The sequence below is a fragment of the Nerophis lumbriciformis genome, linkage group LG06 (genome assembly GCF_033978685.3).
Source record: "Nerophis lumbriciformis linkage group LG06, RoL_Nlum_v2.1, whole genome shotgun sequence".
NCBI classification, from domain to species: domain Eukaryota; kingdom Metazoa; phylum Chordata; class Actinopteri; order Syngnathiformes; family Syngnathidae; genus Nerophis; species Nerophis lumbriciformis.
This window is the reverse complement of record NC_084553.2, coordinates 32,634,547-32,651,426: the sequence shown is the minus strand read 5'-3', so window position 1 is coordinate 32,651,426 and position 16,880 is coordinate 32,634,547. Positions and strand designations below refer to the sequence as shown.

At 39.7% G+C, this 16,880-nt stretch overlaps 1 protein-coding gene across 1 annotated transcript; it reads right to left on the bottom strand.

The window, feature by feature from the left end:
* Nucleotides 1-401: 401 nt before the first annotated feature.
* Nucleotides 402-15,131, bottom strand: pdcd5 (programmed cell death 5). The gene is made up of 6 exons (XM_061964172.2): nucleotides 14,933-15,131; nucleotides 7,579-7,619; nucleotides 6,158-6,219; nucleotides 5,902-5,993; nucleotides 973-1,044; nucleotides 402-887 (listed from the first exon to the last, which is right to left on the bottom strand). The coding sequence occupies exons 1-6, from the start codon at nucleotides 14,996-14,998 to the stop codon at nucleotides 840-842; spliced, it is 381 nt and encodes a 126-aa protein (XP_061820156.1). The 5' UTR covers nucleotides 14,999-15,131; the 3' UTR covers nucleotides 402-839.
* Between the last annotated feature and the right edge of the window lie 1,749 nt (nucleotides 15,132-16,880).

The window sequence follows — 16,880 nt, the reverse complement described above, 5'->3', positions numbered from 1 at the left end:
TTCGGACTAGCCAATGGCAGATAATCTGACCACGCTGGTGCGGAGTGGCGTACTAGATCGAACCATGTCTCATACTTTGTGACATATTGCCACAACCTGAACAACATTGACTTAAAAATTATAATCACTAAAAGTTAAAACATAATGGATTGTTTTTATTTCTTGATCTCCGTTATTCATGTTAACGACAAGCCTATGTAGTCCTGTTTGGGAATAGCATTCAATTTATAAATCACATTTTAGCATGATGTTACTCAACCACTTTAATATCTTAAGAGTTTGATATCAAAATGCCTTTAATGAACTGTTTGACATGTGATAAGTCCAATGTGTGTGCCTCTGACCCCAAGATCCAAGTCAGCTGAGCTAGTCCCTTTAGGAAATGAATGGATACAGCGGTATTTGTTCATTTAAGGCCTTTTATTTTATTTTTTTGTAAACATTTCAGATACATATCAGCAAGTGATCCAAGTCCTTACGAGTAGGATTCCTCCAAATTCTTCATTTGTGGCATGTTTTTCTTATTATTCTAACTTCTCTCTGTATGTAAAATAGAAATCATAGTGAATATGGAAAAAAAGTAACTACTGAAAGAAGACCAGCGGAGTGTTGCCAGGAGTACAACAAAAGTAGCTCTAATGATAAAACCACCCGCAAGCACATTTCGCTTTAACCATTTTGTCAATTGAATCTTGTTGCTGCCTTGTCCTGGTGTGTTACTTGCAGAGACACATCACTGGATCACAGTAACATACTGCTGCTCGAAGACACTTTTAGAGTCCTGGTGAAATATATTTCTGTAATTCCTCAAGAATTCATTCAAACGGTCCAGTTGTCAGCTAATCATCATCTTCTTCATCCGAGTCCATCACCTTATGCCTGTTGAACTGAGAAAAAGGATGATGATGATGATACATTACAACCAAATAATTGACAAGATGAATATCTGTGTTCTCTTAGTTGTGTTTTTACTTTGACCGTTGTTTTGTTCTTTGTTTGCTGACTGACTTTTTGTAGAATCTCAATCAAGCCGGAGTCTGTAATCTGACAAAAGAGGGGGAAACACATTCTTAGCAATACAGTGGCTATACTAAACTTCTTCAAGTTTGATTTGACATTCCAAAGACAAAAATCCAAATTATTCCAGACATACCTCAATTTAAGAGTGTTTTGAGATAATAGATGTCTCTCAGCTAATAGTTATGCTTTAAATTGCTAGCAAAACTTTGAGTTACCAGCATCCCGGCCATATTTGGCATCGCGAATGTCACAATGAGCCCAGTAAAATCCGCCCATAACCTTTGATCTTACGCTCTAGAATTAGTTTAAAGCTAGAGATTGACATAACTTTGTTTTTCCAGGCATGGGGGGGGAGAAAGTTAATGTGAATGACAGTGCTGAGAAAAAGTGGATCATATTCATTGAATTAAAGATAGAAATGACTTGGCTAAGCAGTTGAAGTGTAGCATTGCTAGTCTGCATCATACTGAAGCAGGGGGAGTCTAAAACTAATCAACAATGCTAAAATAATATTTAAATAGACAGTTATCCATTAAAATATGGAGAGGGTACAGGTGGTGTGTTTGACGAAGAAGCAGCTGGAACAAGATACCAGAAGCGTAGAAGTACTCTCCAAGGTAAACACTGGACATTATTACCTCATAATACTCCTGTAGTTGTTTGTAATACATTCTAAAACGTTGTGTTTTTTAGAAAGACATATTACATGTTAAAAATGATTAAATTGATTTAAATGTATTTCAGCTGGCGGCGTTGATTAGAAATGCATGTTTTTTTTAATTAGGAGGTCCATCTTAGAACCTAATAAGCTTGTAAGTTGAGGTACTGATTTACAGTGCATTTAGAAAGCAGCGCTTCACTTTTTCCTAATTTTGTTATGTTACAGCCTTATTCCAAAACGGAATAAAACATTTTTTTGTCCTCAAAATTCTACATACAACAACCCACAATGACAATGGGAAACTTTTTTCTTTTCTGAATTTGTAGATTTATTTATTTTTTTAAATCACATGTACATAAACAGTGTTTCTGAAAGTTACAACAAGTCAAATGTATGACTTTAAGACTTTTTAAGACCATATTGAAAATAATTTAAGACCATTTCACATCCATACGGACAAAAATGTAAAAAAACAAAGGAAAATCTGACGGCCAGAATAAAATTGTAAGTATACGAATTTATTCACTACTCTTTCACAATGGATAACAAAATGTTTAAACTAACTAAATACACCAGAAGCTCCTTTATTGTAAACTAACTGAAAAATATTAGCAAGCAGCCATTTTTCACATTTGCCTTTGAATTGTTTTTTTTGCAAACGGTGCAGTGTGCTTCATTCATATCAAGTGTTTTCATGTAACAACAACCAGAACGTCGGGAATGGTAGAGGAAAGCACAACAATATGTTTTCTTTGTAAAGGGACTAAAGCTAAAGGGTTAACTTTTGCAGTGTTATTGTGGCTCTGAGGATTCAGAAAACAGATAAAAACATCTACAGTTCTACTACTGTATCTGCACAAAATTGTGAAAAACAGAGTGCAGACAGAGCGATTGTCTAAAAAGAAGGAAGGCGATTACGGCTTGCAAGCCTCAAACAGAATTTGGATGTGAATATTGTGGATAACATTCAAATTTGCTCAGCACATTTTGTATCTGGTATATATGAATACATGTTTGCCTGTTTTTGTGACTTTTTTGAAAACATAGTGCTTATAAACAAGGACAAGTGTTTAGGCATGCCATTTAGGCATGGCACGTTGACATTCGCAAATCTCCCTTGCTTTCCTCAACAAACCATAAACTGAACTTAAACACTAAACAGTGAAGTGAAGTGAATTATATTTATATAGCGCTTTTCTCTAGTGACTCAAAGCGCTTTTACATAGTGAAACCCAATATCTAAGTTACATTTAAACCAATGTGGGTGGCACTGGGAGCAGGTGGGTAAAGTGTCTTGCCCAAGGACACAACGGTAGTGACTAGGATGGCAGAAGTGGGGATCGAACCTGCAACCCTCAAGTTGCTGGCACGGCCACTCTACCAACCGAGCTTTACCGCCAGACTACCTTTATAGCTTTTAATGTCAGTTGCTGTATAAACTTGGAGAAAAGATTAGGCATGAGAAGCTGACCTGAAAATATTGGAATAAATAATTGAAATAATATATGAGAATTATGTTTTTTTATAGTTTTACTGCTGTGAATACACTACTACCACAACGAAATTAGCACGTGCTTACTGTATGTAGTAGTATGATTTCACTAATAAAAATGTCATATTGATCTCCTTTGGGAACTGGCGCCACTTTACCCACATAAAACTCCTTTGGGGGCGTTAAGTTGATCCTTGTATAGTTGTGCAAGTGTTTGTAGCGTTTCAGTATCTTTTGACATATATTTATCTCAGATTTTTTACTTTTACATTATCATTCCATTCACTTTCACGGCAATGTTTAAAAATGCTTCCCTCCTCGATGGCTCCACATCCGGTTCCTAAATACTCTATATATACAAACCCCATTTCCATATGAGTTGGGAAATTGTGTTAGATGTAAATATAAACGGAATACCATGATTTGCAAATCCTTTTCAACCCATATTCAATTGAATGCACTACAAAGACAAGATATTTGATGTTCAAACTCATAAACTTTATTTAAAAAAAAAATAAAAATCATTAACTTAGAATTTCATGACTGCAACACGTGCCAAAGTACCGGTAGTTGGGAAAGGGCATGTTCACCACTGTGTTACATGGCCTTTCCTTTTAACAACACTCAGTAAACGTTTGGGAACTGAGGAGACACATTTTTGAAGCTTCTCAGGTGGAATTCTTTCCCATTCTTGCTTGATGTACAGCTTAAGTTGTTCAACAGTCCGGGGGTCTCCGTTGTGGTATTTTAGGCTTCATAATGCGCCACACATTTTCAATGGGAGACAGGTCTGGACTACAGTTAGGCCAGTCTAGTACCCGCACTCTTTTACTATGAAGCCACGTTGATGTAACACGTGGCTTGGCATTGTCTTGCTGAAATAAGCAGGGTCGTCCATGGTAACGTTGCTTGGATGGCAACATATGTTGCTCCAAAACCTGTATGTACCTTTCAGCATTAATGGCACCTTCACAGATGTGTAAGTTACCCATGTCTTGGGCACTAATACACCCCCATACTATCACAGATGCTGGCTTTTCAACTTTGCGCCTATAACAATCCGGATGGTTCTTTTCCTCTTTGGTCCGGAGGACACGACGTCCACAGTTTCCAAAAACAATTTGAAATGTGGACTCGTCAGACCACAGAACACTTTTCCACTTTGTATCAGTCCATCTTAGATGAGCTCAGGCCCAGCGAAGCTGACGGCGTTTCTGGGTGTTGTTGATATACGGTTTTCGCCTTGCATAGGAGAGTTTTAACTTGCACTTACAGATGTAGCGACCAACTGTAGTTACTGACAGTGGGTTTCTGAAGTCTTCCTGAGCCCATGTGGTGATATCCTTTACACACTGATGTCGCTTGTTGATGCAGTACAGCCTGAGGGATCGAAGGTCACGGGCTTAGCTGCTTACGTGCAGTGATTTCTCCAGATTCTCTGAACCCTTTGATGATATTAAGGACCGTAGATGGTGAAATCCCTAAATTCCTTGCAATAGCTGGTTGAGAAAGGTTTTTCTTAAACTGTTGAACAATTTGCTCACGCATTTGTTCACAAAGTGGTGACCCTTGCCTCATCCTTGTTTGTGAATGACTGAGCATTTCATGGAATCTACTTTTATACCCAATCATGGCACCCACCTGTTCCCAATTTGCCTGTTCACCTGTGGGATGTTCCAAATAAGTGTTTGATGAGCATTCCTCAACTTTATTAGTATTTATTGTCACCTTTCCCAACTTCTTTGTCACGTGTTGCTGGCATCAAATTCTAAAGTTAATGATTATTTGCAAAAAAATTTTTTTTATCAGTTTGAACATCAAATATGTTGTCTTTATAGCATATTCAATTGAATATGGGTTGAAAATGATTTGCAAATCATTGTATTCCGTTTATATTTACATCTAACACAATTTCCCAACTCATATGGAAAAGGGGTTTGTACATTTCCATCCACCGGCTTCAAGCATGCATTAAATTGATCGTTATGGAGCCATAAATCGTAGATTTTGCACTTACCCATCTTATGCGAGTAATTCGGCTTTGCTGTGAGCTTCTGTTTAGTTTTATCTGCTGCTATACTAAGCTGTAACACAGCAGCTGATGGTGTGTGATACATTCTGACGAGGCAGCACAGGTAGCCTACTTTGGTTCCGTTTTGTAGTTACGTTATAGCATCCTCAAAAATCAAAACATTAATAAACAAGACTGAAGTTTATGCACCGTTAATAGATTTTTAAGACCTTTTAAAATTATATTGAAAACCTTTTATGAATTTCAGACATTTTTCAGGCCTTAAAGGGGAACTTCACTTTTTGGGGAATTTTGCCTATCAATCACAATCATTATGAGAAACAAGAACATGCATGTCTTTTTTTTTTCATTAGGATTTTAAAGTTGAGTCTGATAAATAAGTGTTCACAGCCTTTGCTCAATACTTTGTTGAAGCACATTTGGCAGCAAAAAAGCCTCAAGTCTTTTTTAATATGATGCCACAAGCTTGGGCTTTGGGCAGTTTCACCCATTCCTTTTTGCAGCACCTCTCAAGCTCCATCAGATTGGATGGAAAGTGTTGGTTTTCATTCAGGATGTCTCTGTAAAATTGGTTTCAAACTAAACACTAAATTGATGAGCAGCTTCAAAGATTGATTATTTTTCAAACAAACAAAATCTAACATAGGAATATAGTTCATCCAAGTCGATTTTAAGCATCAGACATGATTTACTTACCTTTCCTGCGATTGTCCCAAAGCGAGTCATTTGAATGAGATAATCCTCTACAGCCTTGGCCTTCTCCGGTTTTACCAAAGCAAGATTGTTCACTAAAGGGAGAAACCATTTGTGTTTGATCAAAAGTTTTGCAGATATAAGGCAGTATGTTAACCCCCTACAAAAACATGTATTCTAATCATGTAATGTCCTATTCTACACAATTGGATTTGTAATTTGAGTGAATAGATAAGATTTGATGATAAGAAACACTTACATCTTGCACGAGCAGACTGATCTAGAACTTGAGACAATAGGGAGTTTCTCATATCAGCCTCTCTGTGGGGAGGAAAAAAAGGCAAGTTCAACTGTCAGGGTTTCCCCTACATGTACCGGTACTTGATTGTGGCAGCTCGTCACGCCAAAATAAAAGTCGTCACACCTTAACTTTTTTAAAAGTGAAAACAAATAAAAGTAATACACTGTATGGATGGATAAATATAGTGTCAGATATTTGGGGTGTTTATTTTTTTTGGCTGTTAAGTAGAGGAGACAAACATCAGCGTCGACTTACGTTAGCTTTATTTTTCAACTGACTTATGTAAACAACTTAGGCAAAGTACGTAACATGTATGCAACTGCGCCGCGGAATACACGCCATTTCCTGGTCCTATCGCTATTACTTAGGAATCAAAGTATTTATATATCTTCATACATTACATATAGCCTATTATTTGTGCACTATTGACTGAAGATGCACCAAGAACCTGGTGCTACGCCGGAAAAAGATTTTGATCATCGAAACAGCGCTACTGAAACCGGATGTTGTGATGACATGAGCATTATGCACAGGATTGTGTGCAGCGGAGGCAGATCTACAAAATGTGCGAATCTAAAGAGGACAGTGGCGACTTTAAAAGAGAAAATGCAACTGGAGCAACAGCACGAAGCAAGTGTGACGTCTATCGAGCGACAGAAGTAGTCTTTAAACACAAGTACAGTCTCCAATAACACCAGAAAAAGGTGCTAGATTTGTTGGTAGTCGTTTTTGATAAAGAAAAAGTCACAAAAAGAATTAAAGAAGTCTCCAGAAACTTCAAAAAATTCTCAACAACTTACAAGCAGCAACAATTGAAAAATAGAGGGGGGAGGAGGGGGGGCCGGGGGTTGGTGGTAGCGGGGGGTGAATATTGTAGCGTCCCGGAAGAGTCAGTGCTGCAAGGGGTTCTGGGTATTTGCTCTGTTGTGTTTATGTTGTGTTACGGTGCGAATGTTCTCCCGAAATGTGTTTGTCATTCTTGTTTGGTGTGGGTTCACAGTGTGGCGCATATTTGTAACACTGTTAAAGTTGTTTATTCGGCCACCCTCCGTGTGACCTGTATGGCTGTTGATCAAGTATACATTGCATTCACATGCATTCATGTGTGTAAAAGCCCCATATATTATGTGACTAGGCCGACACGCTGATTGTATGGAGGACAAGCGGACGTGACGACAGGTTGTAGAGGACGCTAAAGGCAGTGCCTTTAAGGCACATCAGTTTGAAGTGCTAAATGACGGTTGTAATTATTTTTCGATTAATTGCCCAGCACTACAACATAGTTTTTGTAAAAGAAATTGTAAAGAAATTGACATTGATAATAAATATTCTCTTTCTATTTATATGCAGTGAAATGAAAAATCCATCTTGCGACTCACCTTTGTTTGGCCTCCTCTCCTTGCTGATTTTTTGAGGCATTCTATAGCAAGATGAAAAAAAGAAACCCACAGTCACATTAAGGCAAACCTAAAAATGAGTAAATGACACCACACAGTCAGCCCTAAAGGGCAGGGGTGCAACGATTAATCGATATGTTGATTTATACTTCTTAGATTCAACTAAATCAATCTGTGCTCAGCAAGTTTGCTTTCTGGAAGAAAGGTATCGATCCAAGACCATTTTAAAAGGGAATCGATCAATATTATCGATACAAGAGAAAGGAAAACTTTGGATTTAAGAACGGCAGACTTAATATGAAGATTAGGACTTTTAATGATACAGACATCTTCAAAACAAAAATGGCGGATAGCTACGATGGTCGAGAAAGGTCACAACAAACGCAAATTCCACAAGACAATATTATTATTAACAACATAAAAACTTTCACCTACAGCACGATAGCAAAAGCCTCAACAAATACAAACGACACTATACAATAAGTTAATCCACAAGGGACACAACAAACACAACAAAGTGGCAGCGGAGCAAAATACAGTGAGGGACCAACTTCCGGAACACAACACCATGAAGCCACAACCCAACAACTGGCACCCAAGGAAAAGTAATTTAATCAGAAACCAAGATGGCTCCAAGAGGCTAAGTAAAATAGAAAGCAAGGGGCCAACACCATTAACAGGGATGAGGGGATACATGCTTCTGCACACCTGAGACGCTGTCCTTCATCGTTTAAACCAGGGCAGAGAACAGATACTGTGTGGCCGGTTCGGGGAACTTTATTTAGCAGGTAAATAAATCTACTTTTAAAATGTTGGTTACTGTACTTTTATTGAAAATTGCTTAAATGTCAAAATGTGAGCAGAAAAGATTTCCTCTTGATAATTCAACCTAAAGTGTTGGTTGCACTTTATTCAAATACAATGTGAATGCATTGGCCATTAATTGTTCTTGACTTGTCTGTTTGCAGATACGATTCATTTATATCTAATTCTCTCACAAGAAATAACAGGAATATAGGAAACTTCACCTGCCGTGCGTGACTGCTCGCTGACTGCTCGCTGTTTCGAAAAAGCTAAGTATCGTTCTATTTGTGTGCTTTTAATTGTTCTGCAGCTTTCTTTATTACTTTCTCAACATATTTAGTAGTACTATTTAACTTGCAAATCACCCGATCTCTGTCTCACCACCCCTCCCGCAGCTAGCTAGCAGCTAGCTGCTAAGCTAACGAAGCTAGCGCGGAGAAAGGCGGCGCCGGTCGCCGGTCAGAAGGAATCTACTCCTGCACACTGTGACCAGGACTTCTCGGAAGACAGCAGGAACTTCACTCGGTGACAGAAAACACCATGAGTATGGCTTCCTGCGCGTCTTGCACCTTACTCACGGAGAGGCTGGCTCTGCTACAGGGCCGTGTCCGCCAGTTAGAGCAGAGTAATCTCGTAACTTTAGATGTTGCGGACACATCTGCTAGCGTTAGCTGTAGCGAGCTACTAGCCTAGCCTGTAGTAGTCCTAAGCGGCCTACAAGCTACGGTGTACCGGTTGAGACGCATAATAAATTTAGCTCTTTAGCTAGTCCTACACCCCAGTCTACCGGGCACCACACTTTAGTCATAGGGGACTCCATCACCCGAAACATAAAGCTTAGCAAACCAGCCACAATTAAGTGTATCCCCGGTGCCAGAGCACCTGACATTGAGGCTAATCTTAGGGAGCTAACTCGCAACAGGCCTAGTAAACACGTACGACAGGCTAATCGCACCACTAGTTATGCGAATATAGTTGTACACGTTGGCTCCAATGACACTAGAATGAGACAGTCAGAGATTACAAAGAGAAACATAGCCAGGACTTGTGATCTCGCTAGAAAGATGTCCAGGCATCGAGTAATTGTCTCTGGCCCCCTGCCTGCGAGAGGCAATGATGAGAGATATAGCAGATTAGTCTCGCTTAACAAGTGGCTGGCTAGCTTCTGTAGACAACAGGGACTAACGTTTATTGATAATTGGCCCTCTTTCTGGGGCAAACCAGGCTTGCTGATGAGAGACGGCCTTCACCCTAACCAGGAAGGCGCCATCATCCTGCCTAAAAACATAGACTACTGTTTAAGTCACATTTGACTAACTACACTAGAGCAAGCCTGGTCACAGGCAATTACAGAGCCTGCTAGTCCGGGTGAGGAGTCAGTTAAGCTAGAACTAGCCAGCGCCAGGCTGGATAATTCCTGTACGCATAGCAATTTTCTTAGAATAACACACAACTCACATAATGTGTTTTCTGTTGTGAATGTGTCAGGGGTAGATATGCATTCTACTGAGGTGGCAAATCATGATGCGTTCAGTCGATCGCAGCATCAAGCAAACAATCTGAAAATTCCCGTCGTATCAATTCCTAGATATGGTCGAAACTATTTAAAGTGCACTACGTATAATAAACGCAACATTATTAATATTGCTACTACGGATAATTTAAACAAAAACTCGTCAAAACAGCCCCATACTTATAATATGGGCTTTTTAAACATAAGATCATTGTCTGACAAAACGTTATTAGTTAATGAGGTCATTAGAGACAACAATCTTAACGTCATTGGTCTTAGCGAAACCTGGCTCAAACCAGACGATTTTTTTGCGCTAAATGAGGCATCTCCTCCTAACTATACGAATGCGCATATTGCCCGTCCCCTTAAAAGGGGTGGGGAGGTCGCACTAATATACAATGAAAACTTTAACCTTACCCCTAACCTAAATAATAAATACAAATCGTTTGAGGTGCTTACTATGAGGTCTGTCGCACCGCTGCCTCTCGATATGGCTGTTATCTACCGCCCCCCAGGGCCCTACTCGGACTTTATCAATGAATTCTCAGAGTTCGTTGCTGATCTAGTGACGCACGCAGACAATATAATCATAATGGGGGACTTTAATATCCATATGAATACCCCATCGGACCCTCAGTGCGTGGCGCTCCAGACTATAATTGATAGCTGTGGTCTTACACAAATAATAAATGAACCTACGCATCGCAACGGTAATACGATAGATCTAGTGCTGGTCAGGGGTGTCACCACCTCCAAAGTTATGGTACTCCCATATACTAAAGTAATGTCCGATCATTACCTTATAAAATTCGAAGTTCTGACTCATTGTCAACAAACTAATAATAATAATAACTGCCATAGCAGCCGCAACATTAATGCTGCCACAACGATGACTCTTGCTGACCTACTGCCTTCGGTAATGGCACCATTCCCGAATTATGTCGGCTCTATTGATAACCTAACTAACAACTTTGACAATGCCCTGCGCAAAACCATTGATAGTATAGCACCGCTAAAACAAAAAAGGGCCCCTAAAAGGCGCACCCCATGGTTTACAGAAGAAACCAGAGCTCATAAATTATCATGTAGAAAGTTGGAACGCAAATGGCGCGCGACCAAGCTTGAGGTTTTCCATCAAGCATGGAGTGATAGTTTAATAACTTATAAACGCATGCTTACCTTAGCTAAAGCTAAATATTACTCAAATCTCATCCGCCTCAACAAAAACGACCCTAAATTTTTGTTTAGTACAGTAGCATCGCTAACCCAACAAGGGACTCCTCCCAATAGCTCCACCCACTCGGCAGATGACTTTATGAATTTCTTTAATAAGAAAATTGAACTCATTAGAAAGGATATTAAAGACAACGCATCCCAGCTACAACTGGGTTCTATTAACACAGATACAACTGTATCTACGACGGATACTGCAATACAAAATAGTCTCTCTCTTTTTGATGAAATAACTTTAGAGGAACTATTACGGCGTGTAAGTGGGATAAAACAAACAACATGTTTACTTGACCCACTTCCTGGGAAACTTATCAAGGAGCTTTTTGTATTATTAGGTCCATCAGTGCTAAATATTATAAACTTATCACTTTCCTCTGGCACTGTTCCCCTAGCATTCAAGAAAGCGGTTATTCATCCTCTGCTCAAAAGACCTAACCTTGATCCTGACCTCATGGTAAACTACCGACCGGTGTCCCACCTTCCCTTTATTTCGAAAATCCTCGAAAAAATTGTCGCACAGCAGCTAAATGAACACTTAGTGTCTAACAATCTCTGTGAACCTTTTCAATCCGGTTTCAGGGCAAATCACTCTACGGAGACAGCCCTCGCAAAAATGACTAATGATCTACTGCTAACGATGGATTCTGATGCGTCATCTATGTTGCTGCTTCTTGATCTTAGCGCTGCTTTCGATACCGTCGATCATAATATTTTATTAGAGCGTATTAAAACACGTATTGGTATGTCAAACTTAGCTTTGTCGTGGTTTAACTCTTATCTTACTGACAGGATGCAATGCGTCTCCCATAATAATGTGACCTCGGACTATGTTAAGGTAACGTGCGGAGTCCCCCAGGGTTCGGTTCTTGGCCCTGCACTCTTTAGTATTTACATGTTGCCGCTAGGCGACATCATACGCAAATACGGTGTTAGCTTTCACTGTTATGCTGATGACACCCAACTCTACATGCCCCTAAAGCTGACCAACACGCCGGATTGTAGTCAGCTGGAGGCGTGTCTTAATGAAATTAAACAATGGATGTCCGCTAACTTCTTGCAACTCAACGCCAAGAAAACGGAAATGCTGATTATCGGTCCTGCTAAACACCGACATTTATATAATAATACCACCATTTGACAACCAAACAATTACACAAGTCGAATCAGTAAAGAATCTGGGTATTATCTTCGACCCAACTCTCTCGTTTGAATCACACATTAAGAGTGTTACTAAAACGGCCTTCTTTCATCTCCGTAATATCGCTAAAATTCGTTCTATTTTATCCACTAGCGACGCTGAGATCATTATTCATGCGTTCGTTACGTCTCGTCTCGACTACTGTAACGTATTATTTTCGGGTCTCCCTATGTCTAGCATTAAAAGACTACAATTGGTACAAAATGCGGCTGCTAGACTTTTGACAAGAACAAGAAAGTTTGATCATATTACGCCTATACTGGCTCACCTGCACTGGCTTCCTGTGCACTTAAGATGTGACTTTAAGGTTTTACTACTTACGTATAAAATACTACACGGTCTAGCTCCGTCCTATCTTGTCGATTGCATTGTACCATATGTCCCGGCAAGAAATCTGCATTTAAAGAACTCCGGCTTATTAGTGATTCCCACATATGCGGTCCTCTCCAAGGTTTCTCATAGTCATTCACATCGACGTCCCACTGGGGTGAGTTTTTCCTTGCCCTTATGTGGGCTTTGTACCGAGGATGTCGTTGTGGCTTGTGCAGCCCTTTGAGACACTTGTGATTTAGGGCTATATAAATAAACATTGATTGATTGATTGATTGACCTGCAGAGTCCAGTATCCAGTATTTATTACACAATCACACTGTTTTGTTTTTTTTGCCTAAAAAATTAATAAATCAATTTCATCTCACTGAATCGTTTCAGATTGTATCGTTCTAAAAAGATAATATCGTCCATATCTGCAACCACAAATTCTGACTCAAATCATTGTTCATCATCATCATTTCTTTTTATTCCTTTCATGAAAATGTATATATACAAGCCACGTACAGTTCACACTTTCATTGTTTTTGTTTCTTATACATTTCCATGATCAGAAAGGAGCGGATGAAATAATATTCCTATATTTATCTGCCCCCTTTTTTAACACAAAGTATTTTAGATGACTTTATCACTGTTCCCTCTACCAACACCCGAATTCCAACATACTTTTTAATTTTCGTTTAAGCATTTTCACAATGACACGTCCAATCAAAGTCAAAAATCATTTTGATATAATTCCAGTTGTGTCTTTTTGTAACTCTTTTTAAATTCAAAAATATTCTTGCAACTTTTTAAGTCTTTCTTTAGAGAATTCCATGCTTTCACACCAGGAACAGACAAGCGCATTTGTTTCAAATTTGTTCGCGCTCTTGGATGTTTAAAGTCATACGGCCTCCTGTGACTCTCATCTTCAGACGTGAACACAAATAACTTTTGTAAGTCCTTCGGAAGAACTTTATTTCTAGCTTTGAACATCACTAATTGAGTGTGCAATTCTACAATGTCTTTTAGTTTTAATAATCCTGACCTAATCAATCAATCAATCAATCAATGATTATTTATATAGCCCTAAATCACAAGTGTCTCAAAGGGCTGCACAAGCCACAACGACATCCTCGGTACAGAGCCCACATAAGGGCAAGGAAAAACTCACCCCAGTGGGACGTCGATGAAGAGTGGATTTGTGTGGTCTCTATATCCTACTTTAAAAATAATACGAATTGCTCTTTTCTGTAAAAGAAATACAGGCAATATGTTGCTGTGATATGTATTTCCTCATATTTCTGCACAATAATTAAGCAATATAACATTCTCATTGTATTACACGGGAAACTGTATTTAACCTTGTTCAAAATAAATAAGCTTTTAGATACCTTATTTTTCACATGAAATATATGAGCTTTCCATGTCAACTTTTCATCTAGGCTGACCCCAAGAAATTTGATTTCAGACACCTTCTCAATTTTCACATTATTTATGGATAAACTAACTTCTACCTTGTGAAAACCAATCGTTACAGCCCTACTTAAGGTTTTCCTAATCATTCAATACTGTATAGCAACAGTAATGGGACGGCGTGGCGCAGTTGGACGAGTGGCCGTGCCAGCAACCCGAGGGTTCCTGGTTCGATCCCCAGCTTCTACCAACCTCGTCACGTCCGTTGCTCCTGATGGGTCGTGGTTAGCGCCTTGCGCCATCAGTGTGAATGGGTGAATGGGGAAATAGTGTCAAAGCGCTTTGAGTACCTTGAAGGTAGAAAAGCGCTATACAAGTAAAACCTTTTACCATAATGTATAGCAAGTGTGGTCCCCTACCTGCTTCAAAATAAAAGGGTTTTGTGATTTGGTGATGTATTACTTAAAGTGTATGTATTAGCTGATGTTTATGTTTCTATATTGCGTTGAAGCACTTGTAAATTCAACAGTCCGAAGTGTAAATACAATTTTTTGCATATAATAGCATGGAAGTCCACGCTTCAATCCCACCTGACCAGGAGAGGGGTGTGCACTGTCATGCAAAGCTAGCTAGCAGCTAATAAACATTGGGTGAGTTTTCGATTATTTAACCTTTGTTTATTAATCTAACATAAAACGTTCCAATTTGCGCAACGATATTTTATATAATCTCATTATATCACCGACGTGCCGCCCAGATGACAGTTTTTTTTACCACAAGAGCTAGAAACCTTTTTCAAGTCAGCATCTCCTTGTTAGGTGAAAGCTAGGCTAACACGCTTCCCAAACACAAAGCTTTCTTACCCCCTGCTTTGCCTGTAGCTCTGCCATTCTTTGCCGCCTTATTGTTTCTAATTCGTCGTCCGCCATGGTTTTGGTACAAGTAGACTCAAATGATGAGAATGTAACACAAATGCTAAACTTGCATCCCACAGGCCAGGCCCTGACTACCCAGTAGGAGCAAGCTAACTCGCTCAAGGAAGAGTAGTCGAATAGCGATCGACCGCAGACAGGCAAACGCAATCGAACAAAGCTGGATTCGAACATCATTTGGTGACAAAAAAAAATCAACCTTCTGGTTTTGTTAAAATGTTCTGTCAGTTCAATGTGTTCGTGTTTTTTTGCGACTTTTACTGCATACAGGTTTACCTACTACATTACAACTATCACTTCTTGTCATAACCATCGATGTAGCAGCCATGCAAGTGGCATGCCTACAAGGCGGCCATCTTGGTGGGGGCACATGCTCCCATTTTATACGATCAATCAATCAAATGTTATTTATCAAGCCCTTAATCACGAGTGCCTTAAAGTGCCTCACAAACAATGTATTGTATAAATCCTGACTTGTTCATTTATCAACGTATTTTCTATAGTTTTACTTAATTTTCAAGGCATAAAAAATATGGTATTATTACACATTTATTTTTGGTGTCCTAGGCATGACGTTAAAGTGGAGGCTCTTCTATGGGGTCTCGGGGCACTAGGAGGTTAACCCCTTTACTACTGTTACCCCAGGTGGCCCTTGGCAAAGGCCTAGTACCTGACTCCCCCCTAGCCAGGGATACGGTGAAGACCTCAACGGCGGAGCAGGCGGAAGACGGTAGATGTTTGAACCACCACAACGGCTGTGATGGCGGAAGAAGGCACCCCCAGATCCACGTGGGCCCAGTTATGGGGAAATAACAACCCAAGACCTCAACGGTGGAACAGGCGGAGGATGACTGCTAACTTTATGGAGCGTCACAACAGCTGGGATGGCGGATGAAGGGTCCCCAGACGTCTTGGACTCCATGCCACTGGACCCTGACCCGGATCTGTCAAGGATCGTGTTGTGACTGTCTGTGCACCAGTCTCCCCACGTTAAACAAAGTCACGCACAGGCATCCTCCATAAAGGGATACCCCCCTACCAGGAGGACCGTCATACTCAGGGCCGGCCCGTGGCATAGGCCGTATAGGCAAATGCTAAGGGCGCCGTCCATCAGGGGGCGCCACGCCAGTGCCACAAATGTTGGAGAAAAAAAAAAAAAGAAAGAAAGTTGGTACTATTATTTCTAAATACAAAAAATAATCCCACGTTAATTAAAATGCAAAGTAAAGCCTATTTAATAGAAATATTATTTTGTTACAACATTACGCCCCCCCCCCCCCCCTCTCCCTTACCGTATCATGACTCTTTTTGGACGTCACCACATCAAAAAATCAACACAAGATGTCAAAACGGCCAAAACTGTCAGGTGCCCAAGGAAGAAAAAAGAGAAAAGAAGAGGAGTAGAAACGAGAAAAGACAGAGGTAGCAGGTAGGTAACGTTAGCCTACATGAAATTATTTGTCTGTTACAGAATCTGATAGTAACCTGGCTTGTTAGCATTAAGCTAATGTTACATGATTCGGCAATTGCTAATCAATAAATAGCTAGTTCTGTTTTAACGTCGGGTTAATATTGTGGAGGGGGCTAAATTGTTATGGAAAATAATAATGTAACGTTAGGTAATTACTGTACTCCCACCTTACATTCCTCAGGTATTAGATCTTTTAAGCAGGTGTTTTTTGTTTACATTGTTATTGCCTTCTGGTTAGCTAATGTTTGCCCTGCAGGTAATAATCACTTGTCCACCCCTTTATATATTAGGTATAGTTGTAAGTAAAAAAAAAAAAAAGGTCAAAGATAAAGCTAGCCAGAAAGTGGTTTAAAGGCGGTCTGTAAAATATAATCTATGCAAAATACGGCATTTACATGTTATGTAGAC

Coding starts and splice junctions, on each gene's coding strand:
- pdcd5 (XM_061964172.2), bottom strand. CDS start 14,998: ATGGCGGACGACGAATTAGAAACAATAAGGCGGCAAAGAATGGCAGAG. Junction 6,220..7,578: donor GGAGAGGAGGCCAAACAAAG/GTGAGTCGCAAG, acceptor TCCTCCCCACAG/AGAGGCTGATATGAGAAACT. Junction 888..972: donor AGAACAAAACAACGGTCAAA/GTAAAAACACAA, acceptor CCTTTTTCTCAG/TTCAACAGGCATAAGGTGAT.